At 44.1% G+C, this 23,641-nt stretch overlaps 1 protein-coding gene across 3 annotated transcripts in view; it reads right to left on the bottom strand.

Annotated features, from left to right (window-relative positions):
* Positions 1–418: 418 nt before the first annotated feature.
* Positions 419–23,641, bottom strand: part of LOC124257715 (protein sidekick-2-like) — a 56,102-nt gene continuing 32,879 nt past the window's right edge. For 2 of the 3 annotated variants that reach the window (XM_046691843.1, XM_046691844.1), the window contains exons 22-31: positions 15,422–15,546; positions 14,972–15,084; positions 14,221–14,382; positions 13,074–13,244; positions 12,209–12,436; positions 9,149–9,206; positions 8,211–8,370; positions 3,335–3,437; positions 1,982–2,082; positions 419–1,319 (exon numbers count right to left, since the gene is read on the bottom strand). In XM_046691843.1, coding sequence (XP_046547799.1) covers positions 1,161–1,319; positions 1,982–2,082; positions 3,335–3,437; positions 8,211–8,370; positions 9,149–9,206; positions 12,209–12,436; positions 13,074–13,244; positions 14,221–14,382; positions 14,972–15,084; positions 15,422–15,546 — 1,380 coding nt within the window. In that variant the 3' untranslated portion in view covers positions 419–1,160. Of the gene's footprint in view, positions 1,320–1,981; positions 2,083–3,334; positions 3,438–8,210; positions 8,371–9,148; positions 9,207–10,772; positions 10,816–12,208; positions 12,437–13,073; positions 13,245–14,220; positions 14,383–14,971; positions 15,085–15,421; positions 15,547–23,641 lie in introns of those variants that run through there. The other variant, XM_046691845.1, reaches the window with a different exon arrangement.

The raw sequence follows: 23,641 nt of genomic DNA, 5'->3' as shown, positions 1-23,641 counted from the left end.
TCATGACCTAAAACGTTTTCTGAAACCACAGCTTGCAGACATCATGGAATCTACAACACAGTTGATCTGAAAATTTCTATTCTAGAGTTGCTATAACTGAACACTAGACGCCTGAGACATGCATGTCCATATAGGTGATAATAGACATATCAACCATTTCGTCGGTCCCAAAACCACTGCTATAACCTCTACGTATGATGTTCAGTAACAGAGGCCAATCACCCATCAGCATCACTCAGATCAGTGTTGTATAATATATATACATCACCATCCCCCTGTTGTTCATTGAATTAATTAACCTGTGAGCTGTATACTGATGTTTATCAACATATCATGGCCAGATTACTATATTATATACTTCAACCAACTTAAATTTGAATCAATAGTTGCAACTGCAAATGCACTTGTCATAGGTCGGTCCAACAGAAATTATGCTTTATATACACAAAAATGATTCTTATCATACAAAAGACATTGTACATGTTTTTCAGACTGTTACATCAACTTCAATAAAAACTATTCACAAAAAACAATAAAGATTTGCCCTTAAAAGTTATTTCATAATAATATCGTGAACATCAATCAAGAATTTAGTGTTTTTGTCATAGACCTGCAACAAGTCCAGATCTTGGATCTTACACTTGACAAATTTGCCCTGAAAATTTATACCACAAAAACTGGTTTGGCCTCACCACTGGACATAACACCAGGTGAACACAAGACCATGTGACCTGAAGATGATTCTGATGAAATCCTAGCAACACTCAGTAGATTACCATCAGCTGACCTCTGACCCAAGAGAAAACGGGAATTTCACTTGATGAATGTCAAGGTCATTCTTCAACCTTTTTCTGTTTGCAGTACAGCTACGACCGGCAGAGATATGACTTCGTATCAACCCAGCAATACCCAGAAGTAAGTTTGGGATGAAAAATGTTACATCCCCACAAGCTAACATTATAACATTTTCTGTGTTTTATGCAGAAGTCAGGCACCCTCTTCACCATGCAAGGTTCTATCTGAAAGCTGAGTATTCTTCATCATCAAACAGTACATCAATAGCACTATAAACATATCACATTTGTTTGTAAGCCCCTGTAGGTTTGACTTCCAGCATTTGCTGGTGAGGCAGAAGATGATCGCTGTGGAGACGTCAGGTGTCACAGTGCAGTTCTCTCGTTGTAAACTACGATAGCTTCGTTGTGTATGAGCGAGTCGGTGTCGTCGGATGCTATTGCTAGGTTACCACTGCTCCTCATGATGGCTATAGCCGCAGCGCTCTCGCTGCGCATCCTGTTCTTGCGCTGACTCCTCTCCGTCTGAAAGGGTGAGTGAGTGAGTTTATTTTTATGCTGCTTTTAGCAATATTCTAGCAATATCATGACAGGGGGGACACCAGAAATGGGTTTTACACATTGTACCGTGGGGAATCAAACCCAGGCCTTCAGCTTGATGAGCAAAAGCTTTCACCATTAGGCTAACCCACCAACCCATCTGAAAGAATTACCAGTAGAATTCTATTGGTGGCCTTAATGAAAGACTGTATAATTAGGCCAATAATGTACAAACTCATTCTTCGGTAAATTCAAGGTGACATCATATACATGCACATATGTCACATATGGTATCTCTCACTTTACCAGTCGTCATATGAGCGAAATATTGTCAAGCACGACGTTAAACCCAATTTCACCTCACCTCACTTTACCATTCCCTCGAAATCTAGAAAAGGTGATGTACTATAACAGGGCACTTAGTTTTAACCATGGTATAATCTGTTTGTTTGCAATATTCCATGTATCAACAAAAGCACTGAACCTAATCATCAAGTCCATTTTGCCTCTTAAGAAAAATATAGGTTTGTTGGATCCAGTATTCTCAACTGGAATCCCTGCAGGAATACATTTATGAAATGGGAAGTATTTACTGTAGGTGTACATAATACATGAACGTGTCAAGTGACAGTTACAAGTCTTCTCACCTCTGAATACACCTGGTCTGCTGTCATCGATGGAATGCCATGTCGGGGGAGTGTCGCCGACATACGCTCATCAAAATAGGACGGGTTCTCAAAGCCTGAACCTGAATACAAACACAGAAGCTCAAATCTGGGAATGTCAAAATATTCTTCCATTATGTAAATGAGTGAGAATTCAGGAATTGGCACCGTTTAAAGAAATATTAGACATTTACTCTAGATAAAACTACTGTGAAGGAATGTTGTTTAATGTCAGACGACCCGTGAAGATCCAAGTTAGAATATTGATCTTCAGTAACCCATGCTTGTCGTAAGAGGCGACTAATGGGATCGGGTGGTCAGGCTCGCTGACTTGGTTGACACATGTCATCGGTTCCCAATTGTGTAGATCGATGCTCATGCTGTTGATCACTGGATTGACTTGATTATTTACAGACTGCCGCCATATAGCTGGGATATTGCTGAGTGCTGCGGAAAACTCAATCACTCACTCACTAACTTTATGCCAGACACAACAGCCATATCTCAACATTGTCCCGGTAATTAAAAGAATTTTAGGACAGACCAACCAGAGGCAGAATATGATCCATGTCATGAGGATATTGACACAAACCACACATCATTTGGCACACAGTCAATTGGTTCCCATGACATACATGGGCTTCAGGATGCTTCACAATAAAATATAAAAAAATACAAGATCACAATATGATGATCTTTGCTACAACTTGGATTCAAACCTGGATTCATCATCCTGACAAGTGAACACGCTAACCACCATGCCAGCTCTCTGACGGAAGTATCTCTGACACTGTTCTTGAGCAACAAGTCAAATGTTTCAGAACTTGAAGCCATAACCTAACCAATTTAATGTTTACGCAATCAAATCTGAACCAGACAATTCAGTGACTGACTTCATGACACACGACCAACCAAGTCTGACAGCTTGACCATTGGTCAGGTCCCATTCATTTTAGCAGGGGGAGAACAGGTCAGATCGGTGTATTCACTTCCTGGTCACTGGACCGTATCATGTTGTTTTACACCCAACCATTTAGTTGATTCTCATGACCAGCACTGGTTGCTGGAAACCAATTCTAACCTCAAAGAGAATATATTATTTAGAGTACAGATATTACTGCATACTTATCCTGACTCATTCTATTTGTTTCTACAGTGGAAACATTCTGTGTTATCTGCCCCGAACAGACCCGTCCACCGTACATGCACACCAGCCCCCCACATGACTGGACTCGTTTTGGGGGAACACAACCCAGAATGTTTCACTGTATCTCAGGTTAAGGGAGAAATAGTCAAAGGACAAATCCAAGTTTTATAAGTCGGTGGAAGCTGTACCTGAGGAGATAGCAAACACGGAATCGCCTGATATGCTGTTGCGTAAACTACGGAAGAAGCTGCCTGACTTCTTGTCGGATCCTGTTGATGGAGGAGGAGGATCCTGGAAACAAGAAGGTTAAGTCTAGTGTTATTGGTAAGATCTCAGTCACCCATGAGTATCCAGAGCATATCATCATCAAGTTTTATGGATAACAACTTCTTTATTTCGTGAGTGCGACGTTTCGATACAGATTCTTGTACCGTTGTCAAGCAAGAGTGATACATGAAGTGGAGGAGCTGCATATATATAGTGTATATAACAATGAAGCTACATACATTGTAATTGACAAAGGAAACAACATAATTGCCATAATTGGTTAAGCAGTTAGCTGATGAAGCCAGTGAGTACACAAAGGATAGTGAATGGAAGCCAGAGATGTATAAATACAGGAGTGGTACAATGAAGGGGATGTTTATACAATAGGTGCGATGTTTATACAATAGATTGGGCTTGGTGGAGGAGTGGATCATAAGCTGATGGAATGAAGTATCCTTGGTCACGGTTGATGGTGGGCTTATGCTTAACCAATTATGGCAATTATGTTGTTTCCTTTGTCAATTACAATGTATGTAGTTTCATTGTTATACACAGTATAAATATGCAGCTCCTCCACTTCATGTATCACTCTTGCTTGACAACGGTACAAGAATCTGTATCAAAACGTCGCACGCACGAAATAAAGAAGTTGTTATCCATAAAACTTGTTCCATATTGTACGTCTCAACTCCTAAAATGCCACTCAAACAACATATCATCTGTGTAAACGATGTGTGTCGTACAATCTTGTTTAATACTTGACAGGTTAAATGATGGCTCGCTCTGGACGCGGCCATGCGGAAGACAAGGAGGCTTGGTGCATACTAAAACTTGGCATGCATTAATATAAAAAATGGAATGTTAATCGACATAGTCAAGGAGCTTATGGGATTCCGTGAAAGTTTTTTGATGAAAGCAAATCATATATTCTTTTGTGTTTATATGTTAAAGGAGTTTAAAAAAATGTTTGGTTCCAATCTGAATATTGATGCGAAAGCTATTTTTAGCTTAAAATCCAAGATGGCCGCCAATATTTAACCGGGAACTGAAAAAGTTGCAAAAACTCAGAACAAAACAATAGTTTTAATATCAAATACCATGCATATTTGGTTACGGAATATATTTCTCATATGCTGTAAGTCACCAGATCTTTTTAGTTTGATTTTAGTCTTAAATGTACATTAAAGAGTCATTTTTAGCTCTAAAAGTCTTAATGATGAATAAAAAAAACATTTCTTCACAAGGCATACATTTTGTATAGAACTAGGACAATATGAAAAAGGAATATACTTTTTACCCTGTTTATCAACTATAGAAGAGGTCTTTACATGAAACTGCAACCCAGAAATAAACTCTTCAAAAAAAGAAACGCACAAGCCATTTTTTAGAAGAATTTCTTGCATTAGTTTAAGAGCTATTATTTCATGTAATCCCAATGGTAAAACGGTGAAAATTCAAACGTCTATAGACAAAGCCTTTACTGTTGTGTTTCTGTTCTCTTGAGTCCACAAGATGGCGTCAAAGTCAGTTCTTTGTATGGCCACCATTGGCAGCAATTACTGCTCGGCACCGTCTCGGCACAGACTGGATAAGTTGACAAAGTAGCTATTATCATCGTAGGCGACTTCAATTTCCATTTTGACAATAAGGATAACCATGACACTAAACGAATAATTAATCTTCTTGAAGTCAACAACTGTGTGCAACTTGTGTCAGAGGCAAGCCACAGAGCTGGACACACTCTGGACTGGATAGTTACCCGTGATTCAGACGCGTGTGTCAGTGGTGTACCTGTATAGGATCTACAGCTCTCTGACCATTTCCATATATTTGTGAGCTTGGACCTCTCAATACCCAGTTCAAATGTAAAGATTACTCGCTGTAGGAACATGCGCTCCCTGGATATGGATACTTTTAAAGACAATTTGCTAAACTCAGACCTTATACTTGAGCCACCATCTGACGCTGAGAGTCTCGTTCTGCTATACAATAGAGTTCTGTCTGAGCTGCTATATAGACAAACATGCACAAGTGAAGGACAGAGTCATACTAGTCACTAAAACATCTGCTTGGGACTTCACACCTGAAGTTCGACAAGCGAAAAAAGACAAGAGGAAAGCAGAACGCAGATGGAAAACAATCTTTCCTGGAGATTCATCTCCAAATGCATATTTCAGCAAAAATCACTCAACAACGGTCATCAAACAAATCAACATCTCCATTCTAAGATTGAAGCCAACGAGTCAAGTCCAAAGTTGTAGTTTCAAACTTTTGTTGAGTATCTTGAGTAAACACTTTGAATCGACACTTCCGACATCTGATGACAATGAAGTAATAGCACAGACATTTTCGGAATATTTCTACAAAAAGATCCAAGAAGATTCATGACAAGATTTCGTCTTCTGCGGCTATGGATGAAGCTGATATTCCTCCAAAAATGTTTGATGGCACGCCACTTATTCATATTGATAGTTTCACTGATATTTACCAACATTAGTGCTGATTATGCCCCAAGTGTACTCAAGTCAGCTCTACTTAGGCCACATCTGAAGAAATCCAGCCTTGATTAGGAGGATCCCAAAAACTACAGGACTGTTTCAAACTTAGCATATATATCCAAACCCATTGAACGTACAGTCTCCAGTCGTCTCATGGGCCACCTTTCCTGGCATAACCTCTATGAGGTGTTCCTATCAGCCTGCAGAGCACACCACAGCACAGAGACGGCCCTGCTGAAGATCCCGAATGACCTACGATGTGGTATTGACAAGTGGCCCTGCTCACATTACTTGGCCTAAGCAGTGCCTTTGACACGACTGATCACCAGAGATTCCTCAAAAGACTTGATACAGAACTTGGATTCAGCTTTATCCTGGCTGGCATCTTATCTACAGGACAGGACTCAAACCGTTGTTGTTGGTGAGTCTGTGTCAACCGCATTTAGGCTTGAGTGCGGAGTCCCTCAAGGATCCGTGCTTGGTCCGATCATCTTCACTCTCTACACTGTTCCACTTGGCTTTGTTGTAGCAAACCTTAATCTTGACCACTTCTACGCAGATGACACGCAGCTGTGGAAGTTATTTCAACCAAACACAGAGTCAGCTATAGAGCGTCTCTCTGTCAGACATCAGACTGTTGCCAGAAGATATTCATGGATGTCATCAAATGCCTTGAAATTAAATTAAGAGAAAACAGAGTCCATTCTTTTGGGACAGGATGGAAAATGCAAGCAGTGTGACATTACTAGTGTGTGTGTCTGTGGAGCAACCATTCCTCTTTCTTCCACTGTCAACGATCTGGATGTTGTCATCGATCAAGATCTAAGTATGACAGAACACGTCAAATATGTTACTAAAACTTGCTACTCCCATCTCCACAATATCAAAGGCCAGACCGTTCTTTCCAAAGATGCCTCAAAAACTCTCTGCCTCAGCCTAGTCACATCTCATATGGACTACTGTAACAGTCGTTTGGCCGGATCTCCATCTTGTGTCACTGACCAACTCCGATGCATACAGAATTTAGCTGCTCGCATTACCTCCCAGATCACCAGAAAAAAGCACATCACACCAACTCTAAAGGACCTTCATTGGCTGCTCCTCCTTCAAACTATTCTGTCTCGCATACCAGTGCATGACTAACACGGCTCCAGTCTAACTCTCAGATCTTCTTCAGGCTTATGCACCATCTAGATCTCTCAGATCAGGGAATCAACACCTTCTTGTTATCCCCAAAGTCAAACAAGCTAAATATGGACACCGTGTCTTCTCCTATCCTGCTGATAAAAAAATGTCTCCCCACATTTATTTGTATATGTTTTTTTTCAAAGATTATAACCATTTTAGAAAGTTATTCGATCTGATGACTTGAAAATTATTTCAAGGGATTTAATTGAGAGAGTGTGAAGCAGAAAATAGTGTTTTCTCCCCATCATTTCATTATATTCCTATCTATTTTCAAAGAATTCTGCTTTTAGAAGAAAAAATTCAAGCGTAATAATAAGAAATAGATAAATCATAATCTGATATTGACATACTACATTTTGAAATAAGGACTGCTCCCTTACTGACAGTCTCACCAAACAAAAATAAACATCTCTTTTTTGTTTCATACATAACTGTTCTTTACTAACTTGATTTACATTGAGTTGATGAAATGAAGCAATCATATACTTACAAAATGCACAAAACCTACATCTGCTTAAATTCGTCTGCTAGCTGCCATTTTGAGAGAGGGAGTGTTCATTATATTTATTTATTTTAATTTTAAAAAATATGTTTGGGGGTTTTCTTTTAATAAAATATTTCATGAAATAGAGAAACACACTTGGATAAAGTTAATAACCTCAAACTTTAAATATTCAACTCTCCAATTATGACCTTCTGACCTTTTAACAACCTTTTCCACAACCATTTTGTACAGTGCTCAAAAGTGCTATTTGCACCATATTTCAGCTTGGAACCAAACTTTTTATTTAACTAGCATGTCTGATAAATACAAAAAACACAATGTCTTGCTTTCATCACAAAAATTCCACGGGACTTGAATTCTGTACCCATCCTACCAGACTATGTGATGCTTGATGTAGATGCTAACACCTCTAAGAGGCAGTCATCATTGTCCCTACAATCTTTACATGACTGATATAATGCTGTTGCGATATATATATCTGAACTCGGCATTCCTGAAAATGGTATAAGTATCTATACCAAAGTATCGCTATCATACAATAAAGAAGTTGATCATTCATAAAGACTTGTGATTCACACTTGACAGCTATGTGACATTCCTACTTACACCGTTGATATCTACAGAGTCGATGGAGTTGGGTGATTGTGGAATGGGGTCGTGGGAGTTGAAGCTGCCATAGCGTTGCTGTGTTTCATGTACATTGCTGTCATCATCGGTTTGTGTCGCCATGTCATCATCTCCAGTGTGGGCGGGGTCCAGTATTTGTCTAAAACACAGAGAGTAACAGATTATGTACATTTAAACTGTCTTACTGCAAGGTGAGGTGAGGTGCAATTGGGTTTAACATCGTGCTTGAGAATATTTCGCTCATATGACGATGTGCAAGCGTGTGTATGTGTATGTGCGGCTGCTTGTACTAGCCCAGACTTAAGCCGGTTTTATAGTGCTAGCCCACTGAGATACACTGCCGCAGTGAAGCATGAATACCCCACTCAGACACATTATACTAACTCCGAGCCGACCAGTCCTTGTTGTACCCATAAATGCCAAGCGCCAGGCTGGGACCAACAAGTACCATATTTTAGTTTCTTTTGGTATGATGCGGTCTGCTCAATGCAAGGAGTGAGTTGGTCGGTTTATATTCCATACAGAGCATGATCCCTACCTGTCAGAATACATCACACACAACAGTCGAGGTCAGAACAACATCAGTGCAATACAAGCAAAGCTAAATGATCTTTGCAGCTTCACCGCCTCAAACAATATTTGTCACGTATGAAAGTGGCATTTGACACAGAACCACTGTGAATTGTATTCATTATAGATTATTTCATCTGGGAAAGTATGTCTTTGAGATACAAGAATCAGATGTGATTGTCTGGATGATTCATATACTCTTTTCAAGAATTTAGAATCTGTAACATCAGTAGAATCAGAAATGTGATCAGCCATGCCATCTTGTTGTGGGTTGTCAGAACTTAAAGTAGAGTGGTACTGGACAAAAGATCAGATTTTAATGCAGTTGAACACAATGCACATCTCACCTATCGAAATTTCCTGATTCTCTTTTTGTGATGCGGACCCCAGACACCATGGATTTCACTGAAAGAAAACATCACATTGTCCTTAGACCAGACACTGATTACATACAATATTGGTTCATACATCATACAGAGAACTTTCTGGGGACATTTTGTGGGATGAAAGTGTTTTCAAGCTTTTTCAAAATATTTCATGAATGTTTCAAAATGGCACACATGTTCCTTTCATATCATTTCTGCCAACAAATCTGTTCAAGATGGACAATTGGACATGCATAGACGAGTGTGAGCATGTACGTGCGTGCTTGTTTGTGTAATTGTGGCAATATGTACACTTCCATACTAATTACGCTTATACAATACTGGATGGATATAACATGTCGCAGATTAATACCTATACCCCTTTCAAACACATTATACAGACTCTAAGCGAGCTAGTTTTATCAATAAAATGCCTGCCGTAACAAGAGCCATTTCTTTTTACGTCGTTTCATTTGATGTGGATTTGATGTGGGCTGCATTAAACGAGTGATCTTCTGCTAGGTCTGGCTAAAAAGATCGATAATCAGAAATATCGTTAATTTCGTAGAAAAAAATGAATGATTAGCAATATGAAAAAGTGTCATGGATAATATGGAAAATAAACTTATGTGATAGATTAAAGTTTAATTTATCTTCAATCAATACACAAAAATTAGGTTTTATTCATGGGCTGCTTCCCCAGATTATGTTCAGGCTGCTGTTTTGTTAGTGAACTCCATGCATAAACATTTCATCACTCACTAGTCATTTGAAATCAATTTCTTCTAGGACTTTCTTTGGCAATTTTGCTCAAACTTACTTCTCTGATACTTCTATCAATAATCAATCGATATTTAGTAAACGATCATCGATCTCAATGATCTGTATCGATAGCCAGCCCAATCTTTCTGTTCTCTGGGGAGATGCTCTATCCACTAGATCATGAGGGCAGTTTTTGTACTATGAAACCAAGGTTCATAATCACAACAATACTGCAAGCTGATCCCGATCCTGGAGACATCTACTCCATACTGCAGCACCCAACAGTGAGAATTCTTTACATTTGATGGGTTACCAAGTCACAAAATTAGTTCCTTGAAGCTGCTTTTACAAATATTACAGCCAGGAACACAGAGAAATGATCTTTACATATAATTCCCGAAAGAGGAATCAAACTCAGGACTTTGGTGAGATAAGCAACTGCTGTAACCACTGCCCTATTATTCATAATGTTCCAACATAATGACAGAAGCCGCACGTCACTCAAAGCTTGTGAACATGTGGCTTTCAGAACGCATGCAAGAATGTCCACCACAATAGGAATACTATCTGTCAGAGGCAAATAACGAGATCAAGTTCATGACAGCAGAAAACCAAAAATGGTGTAGCGACTTCTAATCCATAGCTTTGGAAGTGTAACCAATGATTCACCACAAGCAAAACAAAAACGAAATGAATGAAGAAATCATGCCGATAAACTTTTCAGCAAACCAAATCAAAAGATAATGGAGCTCAATGCCTACAAACTAAACTAATGACCTACTGGAACAAAAAGTGCTGGAAGGAACTGTTTACACGACAACTAGTTAACACAAAACCAACATACCAACACACAGAGGTGAACCCTCTGTTAAAGTAGGCCTCATATGCTGCAGGAGAAATATCACCAACTGTTATCCAATCTACACATCTGATTGGTCAGAAAATCTGGTTATTTTCTAACCGTAATTGCATTAGGCATAACTGAAGAATTTAAAGAGTGAAATACAAGCCTGCATTATCCAACCACAGGCTGTAAATACTAACAGTCTACCTGGTCAATAGCAACTTGTGAGTGAGTGAGTTTTACACCGCTTTTAGCAGTATTTCAGCTATATCACGGTGGGGGACACCATCAATAGTAACTAATACATGTCTGTGCATGCTTCACGTGCAACTTCATTCCCAGTGAGGCACCCGGACTCTCATTCTCTTCCCACAGAGGTTACTTGTCACATCTTCCTATGAACCACTGTTCTAATACGGCCATATCTCCCGGTTCTCGTAAAATCCCCCAGTGGCAAAAATCACAACACAAATTGTCTCCCTTCTTTCTATCCAATCAGAACAAGTGTTACATCTACTTAGATCCAACTTAACTAATACATGCAAATGTGGGGCCACAAATATCCCTCCTCTGCAGGGGACTTGTGTTGATGTGACGCTCAAGGCATTTAATGTCTAGCTTGTCGGTTGTCAATGAGGGCGATGGAGATGCCATTGATCCGCCATTACATGACTGAGTACTGTCTAGAATAAACGTTTGCGCATCGCGCAGGGGAAGAGGTTCTAGTTTGCCCGAAGCATACGGAAATTACAATGGTGACCTTTGTGAATGATCACTTTTGAAACAACGTCGCTGATTGCACAACTAAGTCTGATTGCAACCAATCACGAATCCTGAAAACTCGCACCTTGAAAGGGCCTTATTAATACAGAGGTTCGTAGGAAGATATGACAAGTAACCTCTGTGGGAAGAGAATGCCTGACTCATCTATTTCTGCAAATTTTATATTTGGGAGTACACTTCCCACAATATTCTAAAAGTGAAGTATAGATTCTGGTACTTTTTAATGGTTGAGTCCCATCATGGATTCAAACCCACACTCTCAAGAGTCAGGCTGGAATCCCCAGCACACAAAGTCAAAGATCTAACCTACTCAGCCATCACAGCTTCCCAGGAAATGGAAGTCTGACAAATGGTAGTCTTGTAGTTTTCCGCCGCATTTAGCGATATTCCAGCAATATCACGTCAGCTGACACCAGAAATGGTTTCATACATTGTATCCATTAGGGGAATCAAACCCGGGTCTTTGGCGTGACGAGCGTATGCTCTAACCACAAGGCTACTCTACCCCCCACCCTCTCACAAGTGTAAATTAGCACAGATCCCATGGCCGAAAACCATGAACACACATTGCCATTTAGAAACAGGTCAAATATGGCATATATTATATTTGAGATTACAATTTCTTAATTTTATGAGGTAAACGATGCTCTTACTATATTGGTCCCTCCCGGCTTTGCGTTTCTTGAGGCATCTCCAGATGATGATTGCAAGCAGGACGAGGAGGAAAATCCCCCCAGTGAGAGCTCCAGCCACAATCACTGGAAGGTTCCGTCTGGAGTTCCCACCAGGGTCAGTCAACAAATTAGTAGTTGTGTTGACAGTAGCATCTGTTGATATGTCAGTAGTTGGCAAGGGAGGATCGTCTGTCAGAGTCTCTGTGTCTGTTCAGGAATAAACAAGTGACACTGATTTAAATAATACACAGTTGGAAATGACTTGCTTCTGGATGGTCAGTTAGACGATCCAAATCACAATAACCACATCTCATTCAAACTGCTTATGTTATGACTGCATAACTGAGGAAACCAACACCTACAGAAAACAACATTAAAATTGTGAAATACATCATAATTGCTGTAATTACAATCATAGCCTATTTAAAGCGTGTAATTACCCCATGGGCACAATGTGTAGAAGCCCATTTCTGGTGTCTAGCCATGATGTTGCTGGAATATTGCTAAAGCGTGGTCAGTCAGTACAATACCAGGGCGGATCTAGAGGTGGAGGGTGGGGTGCACACACACCCTTCTCCCCTGAAAATGTTTTCCCTGAGGTGCATTTCCCCGTAACCTTTGTTCTTCATGACTTAATGTGCAACCCCCACTTCTCCAACATCCTGCATCCGACCCTGCAATACCTCACTACAATAAACTTGTGAAACATCAGTGCTGTCTTTTGTCCTGCAGGATTCCCAATGTTAATTATGTTTATTGTAAGTTTATATATGTGTTGGACGCATTTTGTTTCCACAAGACAACCACATCTGTGCGTGTTACTCTCCAACAAACGGGTACGTACATGTTGTACTGATGACAACGTACTGGACGGGACCCTCCCCAGCATCAGTGGAGGCTCTAACCGACACATTATACACAGTGGCTGGCGTCAGGTCAGAGATGGTGGTGTTCTGTTGGTCAGTCTGATATGACTGTCCTTGACCTTGCTGACCAACTGGTAGCCCTGGCAAGACTGTAGAAGAGACAAATGTCAACTGACATGGAGATATAGAGGACAATGGCTTTGTTACAGAAGGGCATAGATTGAACATTACTGCATGCAGGTGTGATTAGCATACAGAGGCGTCCCTCTAGATATTTCTTCAAAATTTATGACATGCTGAGCATCACAATAGATATCGATACAGATATCATGGAGCGATATCGTACGTCACGATTCGATGCGATGCATATCACGATAAGCAATCTTTAGTTATATTCTTTAAAAAGTGTATTTTGATAACAAGAAACAGTAAAAAGTTTGACATAACCACAATTTCTGGTGAAAAGTCACAATTTTAAGGTCAACGATACATATCAATGATACCTAAAAGGGATTGATGATATATTTATAGTCAGAAAGGTATCACGACATCGATACTCACGATATATCGTCACACAACTCTAATCAGCAAACATAATCATAAATGCTTTTTCAATGTCTGTTTGTTGTTAGAGCACTCAACAATATTCAATCTACAGAACAGAATTTTGTACATAGCTGTGTAAAACCAGCCAAACATCAAACTTTGGGTGTCCATATTTTTCCTGTTTTAGGTTTCCAACTTTGAAGTTTCATCCCAAACTGAACAAATAGAAAACACATCAGATTTCAATTTCCCCAACATTGTGGAAATTTATGCCCAGATGGGATAAAATGTTATCTTGTCAAACTCATGTGTATCAATCAGGATACCACGACGACACCTGATGACTGACTGACTGACTGACTGAGTTTGGTTTTACGCTGCTTTTAGCAATATTCCAGCAACATCACGGCGGGGGACACCAGAAATGGGCTTCACACATTGTGCCCATGTGGGGATTCGAACCCGGGTCTTCGGCGTGACGAGCCAACGCTTTAACCATTAGGCTACCCCACCGCCCCTGACACCTGATGAACCAAGTCAGTGAGTCTGATCAGTCAATAGGCAGCAGCCTATACCCACCCTGCACTGTGTCCCTGGGGGTCTCGACCGGTGTGTTCACCATAGCAACGTATGTGACGGTGTAATGCTGCAACTTCCCGTTCAGTGTCTGTGGGGGGAGCCACCATATTGATATGCTGGAGTTGGTGGTTGCATACTCCAGCTGTTCCACAGGACCTGGAACTGATAGACACACAGATCAGCTGGCCTTGTGTCTTACAGAAAATATTTCTAAATACTATGGTAAATAACTGATGGAACAGGGACACATGTCAGCCCTGGACTGTCAACCAATCAGCTTGTGTTTACCGGTCACACCTTGGCTATCAACCAATCAGCTTGTGTTAACCTGTCACATCTGCACTGTCAAGCAATCAGCTAGTGTTTACCGGTCACACCTGGACTGTCAAGCAATCAGGTAGTGTTTACCTGTCACACCTGGACTGTCAAGCAATCAGGTAGTGTTTACCTGTCACACCTGGACTGTCAAGCAATCAGGTAGTGTTTACCTGTCACACCTGGACTGTCAAGCAATCAGGTAGTGTTTACCTGTCACACCTGGACTGTCAAGCAATCAGGTAGTGTTTACCTGTCACACCTGGACTGTCAAGCAATCAGGTAGTGTTTACCTGTCACACCTGGACTGTCAAGCAATCAGCTAGTGTTTATATGTCACACCTGGACTGTCAAGCAATCATGTGCTGTTCATCTGTCACATCTAGGCTATCAACCACTCAGGTAGTGTCTGTCTGTGACACAGGCTGATACTCACCATCAGGGAGTGTCTTCACTTCAACTGGAGCTGAGAACGGACCTAGCCCTGGTGTAACTAGAACAGCGTACACAGCAGCACGAATACTGTAGCCAGTCCATGGAGTCATCTCACTGAAATACACACCATAATAATGTCAGCAACAAAAATATACACACTGTAAGGTAAAATCAGTGTAGCTTAGTGTGTAAATACTGGTGGCAATGTCATGATGCAACCTTGTTATGAAGCCAGTCCATGGAGTCATCTCACTGAAATACACACCATAATAATGTCAGCAACAAAAATATACACGCTGTAAGGTAAAATCAGTGTAGCTTAGTGTGTAAATACTGGTGGCAATGAATGTCATGATACAACCTTGTTATGAAGCCAGTCCGTCTGATATAGGAAGTTGCACGACCAGCATATAATGAGAGCAGTGGTAGATGGCTATCCTACTGAACCTGCCTGATATTCACTGTGGTGATGGAGATGTTGGTGATGGTGATGTTCCTCCACGTTGTTGATGCTGCAGCCTTGTACTGCACCACACAACCTGACAAGGGAGCACTCCACTCTCTCACGGGGGGGACCTGACATTCAACATCAGATCACAATCAGTATTTTGAGTCAGTTAGCCAATTATTTATTACCGTATACGGTATGTACTGCACAAAACATACTCTCAGTGAAGACAATGGAAGTGATGGGGTCCAAGTTAAAGGGCCACTGATCCAGAGCGATTAATGTTTCCAGCCAACAGTCTAATTACGAAACCTAGCTGCAAACTGGTCAGCCCCTGCTCCCTCGACCGTGACGGACGCGGGGGCTGGGCTACTGTCAACCTTGGCAGAATTTCTTCAACCTAATCAGTGGGACATTAGGAAGGGCGGATGCCCATCAGATGCCGTTATTTGAAAATATCCCCAGTAGTTATTGTCTGATTGTAATATGCCAGTAAGTATCCCAGCAGTGTAGGCTTTTTCGGATTTTCAAATGTTTCGATGGTATTGTGACTGATTCAATTTAATCCTATTTCTGTGTTTTTACCTCGATATTTAATCATGTAAAAATATGATATCTATTACGTATGCTATGATATCAAAAACACACATTTGATATATTTGAATCCATAAACTAAATAACCCATTTCGCCATGGCTAAAAAAATCTGAAATTTTACTTAGGTACATAGGTATATACAGTTTTTAACTAAGTACACAGCAAATGCTTATAAATGTATATATTTCTTATGTAACATTGAATTTCCGTTCATATCCTCAAAACAGTGTCAGCCCAGAAGTATTTTTTTCCAGGCAATCAAACACGCATGCAATACAGCGACTACTACTCTCTTGCTGTAACCCTTATTTGTTGGTAAACCAAACCTACACATCTTATTTGTCATCATTCACTTGATGGTCAGTTAATGAATTTATAACAGGTATAATTAGTGATAACACCACTCAGATTACCCGACAAAGGTTCCCATTTGGCATTTCTTGTGGTGTCTGGAGTAAAAACTCATCATTATAAATTGAGGTCTGATGTGGCAAATGCATTACATCTTGTGTAATATGCGCATGGAAGTGCAGTTAGAGGAATTATCAGCTGAGTTACAAAACAAACATCGATCAAAGGATTAACCAGTAACACGCTGATTGATTAATTGCTTTTATCCTGCACAGCGGATTTGTCAAAAGGTAGTGTTTATGTATGTAGATTTACTAATCTATACTGAATACACCCCGTCGTAAAGTCTCTTTGTAAAAACAACGTTCTTCCTTCAAAGGATTAACTGCCAATACATTGACTGATTGCTCATTATTGGCTAACTAAATTACTTATTTTAGGAATGGCGGATATCATGCAGTTAGTTGCCAGGTGTGCTATCTTGGCTGACCAATGGGGTGAGGTGAAATTGGGTTTTACGTCGTGCTTGAGAATATTTCGCTCATATGACGACGTGCATGCGTGTGTATGTGTATGTGCGCCTGCTTGTACTAGCCCAGACTTAAGCTGGTTTTATAGTGCTAGCCCACTGAGATACCATGCCGCAGTGAAGCATGAATACCCCACTCAGACACATTATACTGACTCCGAGCCGACCAGTCCTTGTTGTACCCATTAATGCCGAGCGCCAGACAGGGACCAACAAGTACCATATTTTAACGTCTTTGGGTATGACGCGGTCGGGGATCGAACCCACGACCTTCCGCTCTCAGGGCGGACGCTCTAACAACTACACCACGGAGGCGGTCGGTGACCAATGGGACTATACACCAATGTGAAAAACCTGAAACGATAGATCACTTTTTCGTATATTAGACTGTTAAAAGACACATGGCATAGAACAGGATACTTTCTCAGCTGCAGATGAATGGCATCTCATTCCTTTATGTGGATATTGATGGATACATTCCCCGAACAAGGTCATAACCTGATATTGTTGAAATAACTTTAGTCTGTTTTAATTTTGATATCTGCATTTTGTTTTTATTTATTTGTTATGGCATTCAACAGAATCTTTTTTTTGCCGTGAAGTGTAATGAGACAGACAACATACACTATGTCGCACTTGGGGTGTGTGTGTGAAATATGATACACGATGGCAATCTATCAGATGTCTAGATATTAGTCATGTTATAAATTCACTAAGGTGCAGATCGTGTGCAATTTATTAAGTTTCAAAATGCATACAAATATGATAATAAACTCGAACTAACCTGTAGAGGTTTCAGATTCTTTGAATATATTCCTCCTTGGGGTACTTATAAGCATTTAAATGTCCATTTAAATTCCCTACGACAGTTGTAACAATATTTGAATAAAATATTTACAAAACAAAAACTACGTTTTGTCTTGTGAGACCACCCTTACAGGGCCTTCCGCCCCTACAGCCAAGAGCAGGTAACTCTAGACCGTAACCTCGCACTCTCACTTCCATGCTGAACGGTCAGACAGAATGCGGGAGGTATGGGCGATGTGACTCTCAAGGAGGAATATATTCAAAGAATCTGAAACCTCTACAGGTTAGTTCGATTCTTTTTATATATTCCTCCTTGGGGTACTTATAAGCATAAGACAGACTCCTAAAGACGGATCTCAGGAGCGCATTCTGTCTGCTTAAACACCCCGACAAGAAGTGGAATTTCCCAAGCTAATTATAGCAGAAAAGGCACACTTACCCGGTCACGCGTCCACCAAAGCCAATCAGGCGGGGCATGAGCCAGGGTCAGGGTAAACGATGCAAATTTGTCCAGCTTAAACCTCGCTAATGCAACGAACGAGACACACCTCCTCCCTTCCGTAATCTACCGGAAGTGAAGATAAGGGTCCCGCAATAAACCCAGAAACGAAATGCCGGAATATGAACAGCAAAGTTTCCAAGGGCAGTTTAGTCTAGAGCTTCTCGGTTAGAAAGCAAGAGACATGGGAATAAAAAACCAGCACCACATAAAACCCATCACCAAGGGAAAAATGTAACAAGATTTGTAAAACCCAACACCAGTGTTAAAAATTGGCAGATAATGGTTCACACAATAATGTTTTAAAACCTCGAAAGCTCAATCGGCTAGAGAGGTGGAACCATGCCCACTGGAGAGAACTGACTGACCGAACCGAGCACGCTCACTGGAGAGTCTGTCAAGTTGGTAATGACGGATGAACGCATTCTCGGATCGGCTCCAAATAGCCGCTGAGCAGATCTCCTCAATGGGCAGGGCTGCAGCGTGAAGCTGTCGATGTAGCCACTGCCCTAACCGGAATGAGCTTTCAACCCAACAGGCGGATACTACTCTGTTTGAGTATAACTCATATGTATGGCAGAGACAAGCCACCAAGAAATGGTCTGCTTGGTCGCCGGAAGACCAGCCTGAACCCCGCCATAACAACAAAACAATTGGTTACCCTTACGGGTACCCCCTTGTTCGCTTTGATATAAGCCTGAAGTGTCTTACGGACATCTAAGACGGAGCACGCCAGAGAGAGGTACCGGACAGGGAAGGCTGAGTGAAATCTGGGAGCTTCAATAGGCTCGCCACATGGAAGGGACTATCCTTCTTAGGACGGTAAGTCCTCAGGCAGCCAATGCTAACTCTGTCTTTGTGAAAACAGTAAGCGCTGGATCGGCCGACATTGCATGAATATCGCCAACCCGCCTGCAGAGTCAAGTCGCCACAAGAAACGCCGCCTTCCACGCCAACAGCTGGAGGGAAAGAGCCGACAGATTGTGAAACAGTGGACCGGACAGCCAATCAAGAACGATTGACAAGTCCCACGGGGACTAATCCGCCGGACAACCGACGGACAGATTCTGTCCACGCTTCGCTAAAAGCCAGTACAAGAGGGTGCTGCCCCAAGAGAGCACCAACAACAGGAATATGAAACGAAATAGCCGTAGAATATCCTCAACAGTGGAAGCCGCCAGACCGGGCCCAACCAGACTGGAGGAATTCCAACACACAGACTAAATCTGTAGAAAAGGGATCAAGAATCCCCTGTTGACACACCAGCGCGGCCAACAGGCCCATCTATCCTCATATTGAACGCTTGTCGAATCCCTCCGCTGAAGCCAGAATTGTGTCTGCAACTGGTGCAGGAATTCGGCGCGATGGAGGCGATCCCTGATAGCGGCCAAGCCACCCACTGAATCCTGGATTCGGGTGGGCCCGCTCTGGGATAGGAGGTCCGGGTCGAAAAGGTAATAGAACAGGAGGCTGAGCCAGAAACCTGAGAATTACCGAAAACCAGCTTTGTGCCGACCAAGGGTGCCAGAAGCACAAGTAGCCGAGCTGGTTGTGCGCGGTCAGCTGCTTACAGGACCCTGGAAATCAGTGGTATCGGGGAACGCCTACAGTGCCCCTCCCTTGTCCGGCCCAATCTAGCTGAAAGGCGCCATTATTAACGCATCTCGATCCGGAACTGGAGCAAAACACAGGAATCTGGTTCTCACCCCAGACGCAAACAGATCCACCTGGAACGCATCTAACAACTGGGAGATAATCCCAATATCTCCCGTCGAAAGCATCCACTGTGTGGGGCTAGTATACGCCGCGGAGAGAGCATCTGCACGGACGCTTGTCTACCCCTCGGAGATAAACAGGCAAAACCCGAATGTTGAACTGATCGCACCACAGTAGAAACTGCCACGCCCTGAAGGAGCCGACGGAGACACAGTGCTCTTTGCTTGAGAATGTAAGACATGGCCATTTGATTGTCCATTTCTAGACGCAAACCCACACGGCCCTGCACCAACACTCGGAAGCACTCGAACACCTTGGCGGACTGCTCTCAGTTCTAACACATTGATGTGGCAGGTTGACCTCCCGCCTCCACCAGAGGCCGGAGGCTGAGTGCTCGCCCAGGACCCCCAACCTGTGAGGGAGGCCCGCCTGAACTGAGAGGGAAGGTGTCGGGTGTCTAGGGGGATCCCCTGACAAATTCCATCCGGCCGACCATCGCAAGTGAGGGATTAACCACTTCATGCGCTATGAGCATAATCTCAAAGCCCTGCGAAAGGGGACCACAGCTGAGCTTAATGCTTGCTGAATTGGTCGTGATCCTCAAACGCCACATCGCCAAACCACGCCCACTGTCGCCGCCATGTTGCCGCCGAAAGCAACCGAAGCCGCCATGTTCGGGCCGCGAACGGGGTACTGGAGGAACTGCAACACAGTCCCCCTCGGACTTTGACGATGCGTCCGGAGCAAGGGAAACAACTCTAGCCGCGTGTTGAATCTGGCTCCCAAGAATATCAGATCCCGGCCGGAACGAGGTCTGATTTCTTTTGAGATTGATAATCCAGCCCAGTGACACCAGAGTATCCAGCACGCACAGTGTGGAGGCTCTGTTTAACTGAGGCCCTAAGGCCCGTGAAGAAGCCAATCGGGTCCAGGTAATGGGTGACAACACCTGCCCCGGTGACCTGGCTAACTGAGCTGGGATTAGCATAAGTTTGGTGAACACCCTTGGCGCCGTGGAGATGCCGGAAGGGAGCACGCCGAAACTGGTAGCACGTCCCGGGTCGAAGGAGAACCGGAGGTACTTTGAATTCGGGTGCATTGGAACATGGAGGTATGCGCCTTTGAGATCGATTGACGTAAGCCAATCCCTCTGTCTCGACGGAGGAGATCACTGACCTGAGTGTCTCCATCCTGAAAGACGGCACCTCCAGTAATTTGTTCAGCCCTCTGAGATTCAGGAATGGGTCTGAACCCCTCCGCCCTTTGGTCACGCAGGAAGTAGGTGAATAAAACCCTCTTCTCGCTGACTCACAGGAACCACCTCGATGGTCAGCCTTTGGTCAGTAAAGACTGAACCTCGCACGGAGGACTTCCGCCCTTGCTCAAGCGGCGGGGTCACAGGCGCAGCCGAACCCCGGAGAAGGACGGAGGATCGCCATCCCACTGTGGCAAATGGCCATCCCTGAGCCGTGGACAGGACCTAGGGATTTGAGGTGGCTGCCTCCCACTCCCCGGAGGAATAGGGACAGCCGGTCGCCGACAGGACGGTGGCAAGAGGGCAGTGCGACCCCACCGCCGCAAGTCTCCGCTATGGAGTGGGGGCAACAAGGGCTCTGGGGAATGAATCAGTGGAAGCCGGGCTGGCTTCCCCTTGCCCTCAAAAGACTGCTGCGCTGGAGCAGGCTTGCCCCCTGCCTCTCGTAAGCCTGCTCCGCTTTGACTGCAAAGGGCAGCCCACTTAACATCCTTCGCCGAGGCAGAAGGGTAAGCGGACGCGAAGCGGGAGGGCCGATGGCTGAGGAGCGGAGGGCTGCTCCAACAAAGGCTTTGAGTCCTTAAAGGTAGAGACAGCCTCGCGCGCCTCCCGCATTCACCTGCAAGGCCCCAGGAACAGGAAGATCCCATGGTATAGGGCAATGATAGTAGAGCTTGCTGTGTGGCCAGCTTAATACCGCCACAGACAGCCACAGGCGGCGCGCCCTTCCCATGACGGTATCCATCATCTGGCTGGCACAGCACCGTAATGCTGTCCCGAGCCAGATGCGAGTGTATCGTCCGTTAACTGCCGGGCGAAAGCACCGACTGATGAATCGGCACCGCCAGCGCTGTGGGCCACCAGTTAGCTGTCCCTGCAACGCCGACAGGTAGGCTGAAATGGACTGCTACTTTAAGTAACATTCTTCGAATGACCGGTAGGCAGACTTCAGCGCAGTGACGCATTAGCCGAAAAGGGGAGGCGCTTGTTCTGCCTGGTCGAGGCCAGGAAGACGGCGACGACCCTCCTAACGCGGACTGAGGGCAAAGACGATTCGTCCACCACTGGTGGTTCGAAGAGCCGCCTCCGCGACCTAACTGGTACCGCCGGCCAGACTTCAGGCAAATCAAAACGCCGAAGCGAAGTACCAGCCAGGAGCTGATTCACCACCTCACTGACCAGTGATGGGAGAATGCGCAAGCCGCGTCTCTGCGTAATCTGGTTGGTAAACGCCCCGGAGCCGAAACTCCGCTGGGGTCGGGTGCCGGATCGGAACAGCCACCCGCGGCAGGACTTCGGCCATCTTCTCCCGGTCCTGCCGCAGGGACGAGGCAAAGGAGTACGGCACTCCCGCCCGGATTCCACCGCCCCTTCCTCCTCCTCCATATCGACTCGGCAGAATCCTCGGCCGCCATAATCTCAGACTCCTGAGAGAGCCGAGGAGACGCCAGAGGCAGGACCAGAAAAACTCGTGGAGGTCAAGAGGAGCCAGGGAAAACATCGCCTGCCGGAGTGAACTCCGCCAGGTCGCCGAAGTCGCCCGAGAGAACCTGCCGCAACAGGCTTCCCCGGCAACCCCGACTGGCTGTCGGGCCGAGGTATCCCTCAACTGGTCGGGCTTCTGTATGCATCGCCAGTTGGGACACCAGGCAATGACAGGGACAACCCTGTATCGCCGGGCACCAGGCACCTGTGACAGACCAGTGCATAAGCCAGGTCGCCACCAGACGCCGAGGGCATGCCTTCACCAGGGCCGGCCAGGATCAAGCCGCCTGGGGAGGCGCTGCTCTCCGAGCCGAGCTCGGGCCGCAGCCAACCCCCAGATGTGTCAGCCCCGCCCGACGCATCGGGCGCCATTTGAGCTCCTTACGAACCCCGCTAACGCCGTGATCAATCAGGGACTTGACTGACGGCTTATCTGCTCCTGGAAAAAACGGTTAACTAATCAACAGGAACACTTTTACAGGTGCTGAATCAAGAGGGGGTGGCGGGTACAGAAGGGGCATGAGTGCGCGAAGACGGCTTCGCTTTGGTCGCCTTTTAGCTTTACTTGGGAGCCGGGTTCAAGGGGAAGCTGCCCCGCGGACCCCCTTTTTTACTATGGAGCGCTTTGGACGGGGATCCTGTGCCCAGAGATCACCCCACCAAGCAGGCTGTCGCCGAAAACAGCTGCGAGTCTATCCGGCCACCAATGGTTTGGGCGCAGAACTTGGCACATGCCGCACACCCCTCTTCCTCATGTTCCTTCTGCACTAAACAGCTTAAGCAGACCTCGCGGGTATCCCGTATCGGGAATTGCAGCAAGGCACGGCACAGGGTTTAAACTGCAACAAGTAAAACCTGTGCAGCAATCTACCCTATACCCACATACAAATACATGTAAAAAGACGATGGGCTTACACAACTAATGCGACAACGTAGCATGCAGTTGACAACCTAGTACACACTGCAGCATAACTAACAATTACGC

Source organism: Haliotis rubra, unplaced genomic scaffold (assembly GCF_003918875.1).
Source record: "Haliotis rubra isolate DU_JTF1 unplaced genomic scaffold, ASM391887v1 Scf67, whole genome shotgun sequence".
Classification (NCBI taxonomy): domain Eukaryota; kingdom Metazoa; phylum Mollusca; class Gastropoda; order Lepetellida; family Haliotidae; genus Haliotis; species Haliotis rubra.
This window is presented reverse-complemented; position numbering and strand designations above follow the sequence as displayed.